This window comes from Anneissia japonica, unplaced genomic scaffold, assembly GCF_011630105.1.
Source record: "Anneissia japonica isolate Jap-2015-1 unplaced genomic scaffold, ASM1163010v1 scaffold17858_len82487_cov107, whole genome shotgun sequence".
Classification (NCBI taxonomy): domain Eukaryota; kingdom Metazoa; phylum Echinodermata; class Crinoidea; order Comatulida; family Comatulidae; genus Anneissia; species Anneissia japonica.
In genome coordinates, this window is record NW_022715787.1 from 76,404 (window position 1) to 82,465 (window position 6,062).

Below are 6,062 nucleotides of genomic sequence, written 5' to 3' on the forward strand. Positions count from 1 at the left end.
TATTTACAGGACTACATTCGTTGAGAGCCTTGGTACACGATGTATTATTATGTCCTTTATTCGAACACTGTATTTACCTTTATTTAATGATTTATATATATATATATATACATATATATATAGGCCTATATATGTATATTCAAGTAATAATACAATTGTTGTAATAATACTTTCGACCATAAGTCATTAGGTATATATATACACATATATAATAATAGGCCTATATACTTCAAAGATAGGTCAAAGGTCAATAAAGAAGTTTCTGGTTGATATTGAGAAATTATTCTGTTAGAATATAAAGTGCATTTTGTAAATATTTGTTACAAAAAGCAAATCTGTACGATCAGTGGTTGCCAAGATATTAAATTCACGCACAATTGAGGTCAAAGGTCAAAAGCACGATTTCCGTTCATTTCTAAGGAAAATTGTCCATTATAGTAAATATAAATATGCATGTTTTAAACATTTGGTCGCAAAAAGCAACTCTGTACGACCAGTGGTTTTCTTGATATAGCTCCCTATATTTCCACCACTAATAATAAATAAAGTCGATAAAATGGCACTTCCGGTCATTTTTGAAGAAAATGTTTCATTAGCGTAAATAGAAACATGCATGTTCTGAACAACTTTAAGAAAGAATCAATTTTCTACGACAAGTGGTTACCAAGATATAAGTACCCTAAATTTTCAGAACTAATTTGCATATTTTAACTAATTTGCATATGAAGATGTGCGTAAAAAAATTGGCGACTCATTTTATTGAATTCAGCATACTTCAAAGTATATATTCCATCCAAAAACTAAAATGATCACAAAAATCCCACGGGAGCCCATTTTTCGACATATGCCCCCGGACTATAGTAGAGTAAGCCAAAATCTCTTGGTAGTTGGTCGAGATAGTGTAGTCAACACAGTGAAAATTAATGGACTATTTACTAATAGTATTGTAATTAGAAGTATAAAAAGCAGCCTTGAATCTGGTTGGTTATTTGAGGTAGTAGTAGTGTAAAGTAAAGCATACATACTGACTGCTGTACTACTGATTCTGATGCTCGGACACAGGTATTAAAACAATTGTATGTATTGTTTTAGTGTCTCAACATTTCAGGTGAGTTGCTTCAATCGTCTTCAGGAGAACAGATTATTATTCTCCTGAAGAACAGATATTCCTCCTGAAGACGACTGAAGCAACTCAAATTGTCAAGATATTCTCAACCAACAACAACAGTTCTTTTCAGAACTATCTACGTGGTGTACCGTAAGCATTAATATATATTATTACTTCGCCATGCAAACCTTCAAACAATATTTAACCGTCTCTTCAGATCGTCTTTTAGTTTAATATACACTTCCTTACCCGCTAGCCTGCATTGTGTGTATATTACACTCTATATTTATGGGCTTCTCTCCATAATTGTTGAATGGATATATGTTCCTCATCACTAAATCAAAATGTCAAGGTTTAGTAAATATACCATAAGTAGGCCTATGTACAGTACGTAAGAGAGTGGATAAAATCAGGGGTTGCGCAAGGATTTGCCCGCCAGGGAGTCCGATGTCCCCAACGGGTGGCCGAATTTCCTACGAGAACACAAGTTGGCATGTCTAAGCGTCGCTCGAAACCTCTTGGAAATGATCCAGGGGACAATTTAGCGATTTCGGGCTTATTTAATCGATTTCAAGATCTACTAATATGTAAAAAGTATATAGTTTTTCTTCTCCCGAAGAAGTGTGTATTTCTCCCCGACCGGCAGCTCTCAATGATGGAGAGGGCAGGAGCCACCCCAAGGTGAAATAATTACGATATACTCCAGTTTAAATGATTTTTTAATGTTTGTAGAGACACACTGTTGCCAATTTAGCAGGCCACGAATTATTCAATTATTTCTGTCTGTTGGGTACCTAAGTGTGCTTCAACAACCTAACAAGCAGATTTTCAAGCTTTATAGAAAATTAAATAATATGATAAATGAATTGAATTAATAATTTTTCATATGTAGAGTTAGAAGTTGTGATTTTTGGCTTTTGTTCTATTTTTTACTATGAATATTTAAATTGATTGATGGATTCTATTTATTAACACAATGTTGTTGTCTTTTAACAGCGCCCTCAATTACCAACGATTCAGTACTGGAAAGAACGTTTTTATTAATGAAATGGAATGCTGCTACCTGTAACAGCACTCAGTTTAACTTGAGTTACGATTATCAACTAGAAGGAGTCCACCAAGGAAGTACAACAAAAACTGAAGTTCTTATAGATGACGGAATCGTACCTTGTACTCAGTACACATTTTCAGTTTCAGCATCGCATATGAACGTTAGCAGCAATACTGATATTATGGAGGTCATGTCTGGTGTTGACTGTAAGCCTTTTTTATCTTATACGAATGTAAAGAGCTTTTTTATTAAAAACACATCATTAACATTTTCCTCGGTTTAATTTTTAGTACATTTTTTTCCTTTATAATATATTGTATGTTATCCTTTCTATTTAAATACCATTAATGCAATGCTTGACAATATAAAAGTAATAAAAAGTAGAAAATTATTTAAAAAATCAAAATTACTTTATAGGTTTTAGGTTAGAATTTATAGAATAGTCTTTACAGGTTCTGTTAGACCAGTGTTGGAATATGCGGTACCGGTATGGAATGGAGGGCTTATTATACGCCATATTAATGCTATCGAGCGCATTCAAAAACGTGCCTGTAGAATCATCTTGGGTAAGGGGTATACCACTTATGCAAATGCTCTGGCTACATTGCACCTTGATAGACTAAGTCACAGGCGTCGAGACCTTTGCTTTTCCTTTGCTACGTCTATTATAAACCCCTCTTCAAATTTGTTTTCATTATTGCCTGTTAGAGGAAATGTTGTCCATAAATATAATACTCATTCTGCTAACAAGCTCCGTAACATTGTTTGTAAAACGTCGCGCCACAGGAGCAGTCCTTTACCATATTTGGTGAATCTTATTAATGACTATGATCTTGAGCGTTGAACTGTGCTCCTTTCACCTTTTGATGTCTTGTTTCCGTGATGGATTCGAGTTTTTTTCATTTATTTTTTTTAAAATTTTTTTTTTATTTATTTTTTTTTTTTATTAACAAATTTTTTTTCACTTTGTAATCATGAAATGTAATTCAACTCTTAATGCGTACGCATTAATGAGCTGCCATATTTTATGAAATTGTTGTTGTTTTGTGGTTTTTGAATAAAGAAATACCGAGATGAAATACACTATCAGTAAATGAGAAAATAATTTCTAGGAATATATAGATAACCAATATTTGCACTTTATGTCAACTATCAAAGAAGATATCAAACATTTCCTCTTGAGGTGTAGCAAATTAAATACATTTAAAATAGAATATTTGCTGCACACTACTAAATAATAATAAGAAGAAAAATAATAATATTTTTATTATTGTTATTATTATTGTATTATTATTATTATTATTATTATTATTATTATTATTATTATTATATTTCCCCACAGATCCTGGAAAACCAACCATTAGTACATTAACTTCAACGTCTTCATCAATCACACTGGAATTGACATTACCTAATGATAATCCTTGCAAAATACTAGGATACAATGTGCTTGTATATAGTGATTTACAGAATTTAAAGTTCAATATGGATACCACAGCGACTTCACTGACAATTAATGAAAATATAATGCCGAATACCAACTACACTGTCCAGGTTAGCAATATAAATTATAAACATATAGTATGAATGCATTAATGCATCTAATATAATAGCTGATACTAATAAGCAACATGTCACACGTCATCATTGGGCAATCTTAGAGTATGCTATATTGGTATATTTAATGCCTGTCAAATGTATGGTTGACATGCAATATTAAGGTAAGCCACTGTGGTAAGTCATGTAAACAATTAAAATGAAAGGGTGGTATTGAAATAAGTTGTTTTTTAATTTATCACCATAGACCTCTCCGGAGTGTCAATTAAACTTAACAACTGACCAATCAGAACAACGCTAGGAATATGCGCGCGTCTCACAAACACAGGTGTTGTCCCCAAACACACGTGTTTGCGTATGTTTTAACATTGTCGTCTTGTGGGACCTTAGTAGGAAAACATCATAGGAGTGATGTTTTGCCCTACCTGACATGTAATTGTACCAAATACTCAGTACGTCCCCAAGTGATTTGGGCGGGCAGTAGCAGCGCCAGCGTCTGGAATCTGGGTGGGGGAAGTGGGGGGAATGGTCCCCGATAAGAGCAAAGTAGGCGTAGTCGGGTGTAGATTAAATGTTTTGAAAGTGGTCCAGGGGGTGGAGCTCCAAAAAATATGACAATTCATTTGTTTCAGAGGTTTATTTAATTGATTTTTATATATCTATGGTCTCCTAATATATAGAAAATACATATTAATCTCTTTCTCCCCGACAAATTGTGGTTTTTCTTCTTTTCAGGGGGAAAAACTGAGAAGGGGAAAGAACACACACCTGTCTCTTATACACATCTAAGCACCCACCCAAATCACTTGCGAATTTTTTCGTTAGTATTTGGAGACGTACTGAGTATTTGGCGTGATTACACGTCAGGTAGAGCCAAACATCACTCCTATGATATTTTCTTGACGCAAACTCCCAGAACTCAGAACTCGGATTCATCACTAGTCACCATGCGCAAGCTTGGTGGTCTAGTGGTTAAGACATCAGGCAGGATACCTGTAGGTCGTCGGTTCGTTTTCCACCCGAATCTCTTGCAATTTTTTTTGCGCTAATATTTGGGGACATACTGAGTATTCGGTACGATTACACGTCAAGTGGGTAAAATATCACTCTAAAGTTGATAATTAAATCAGAAATAGTGAAACGGTTTGAATTGGATGTGTTTTTGTATGTAACTGTATTTTGAAGAGGTTGAAACATTTTTTAAGACTTGTCCTGAACCAATTGTATATGTGTGTTTGTTTTACCAATATATACGGAGTTATGCCCTGCGCAAGTAAATGTGTTGACAACATAAGCTCGGAGAAGTCGGGACATAGTCTTTTACATTAAAAAATAGATAATTTATGATTTAAGAGGAATATAATTTGACCATGGTGTTGATTTATTATTTGAAATAGTTGAATAATGGTGCATATGGTAACTTAAAAATAAGAATTGTGTTTAGGAGGATCCAAAAGGGTGGACAATAATTTGTTAATTTATGTATTATTATATTAAATTTTAAAATTTGGTAACAATTTTTCGGTAAAAAAGGCCTTTCAAGTGCTACTGATATTTAAAATACGATCAATCAGGGTATGTGGAAGTCCACGTTTAGATATTTTATGTAATTTAAAGTTATGGAAATTTGTTAGCAAGCTGGTATGTGTTTTTATAATAGACTGAAGTTATTAATGAGTTATAAGAATTTTAGAAAAGAATGTCAATGAAGGATAATATTTTGTTGTAACAATACTCCTTTTTCAAATTGAATGTTAGCATCATGTTTGGAATAAAATAAGCAAAACATATCGTCAAAAAAAGGAACCGGTACGTCAGTAAATGGTGGTGCCCCATGAACAGGTTAGCTAACCCATTGAGGAGTGATACCAGGGGCGGATTTAGAGGGGGGCTTAACAGGCTTTAGCCATTTCTTTTTAACTGCTTTTTGAAGGTCCAAATTAAAATATTGTTTTAATGTTTTCTTCACACACATCTAGCCTGGGTGCAGTAGGAAATTAGCGGGAAAAAAGTAAAGGAAAATTAATTTTTGGTTTTTCTGAATCAGTATATCATATAGTGTCTCAGAAAAAAAATCCCCATTCTTAGAGCTTGGGCAATTTTTTTATAGCACTTTAAAATTTTGACATAAAATATCCTATTTTGGGCTAATTAAGATGGGGATAGGGGAAACAAATGTGTGTTTTTAGTCACTTTTACATATGCTATGTATATCAAATGTAACAAAACTTGGCTAAACAGTTACTCCTCACTCTCGTTAAAAAAATTAATCGGAAAAATGACGTCATTACAAAAAATTCCAAGATGGCTGCCTTTTTGGCGGTAAAACTCTTTTAAAATGTAAAT

General features: G+C 33.5%; 1 protein-coding gene across 1 annotated transcript in view; it reads left to right on the forward strand.

Annotated features, from left to right (window-relative positions):
- LOC117109366 (tenascin-like) overlaps nucleotides 1-2,365 on the forward strand; it is a gene marked incomplete at its 3' end in the record, with an annotated part of 41,353 nt that extends 38,988 nt beyond the window's left edge. Inside the window, exon 11 of the mRNA XM_033251677.1 lies at nucleotides 2,105-2,365. Within this exon, the coding sequence (XP_033107568.1) occupies nucleotides 2,105-2,365 (261 nt within the window). The remainder of the gene's footprint in view (nucleotides 1-2,104) is intronic.
- Nucleotides 2,366-6,062: the final 3,697 nt, after the last annotated feature.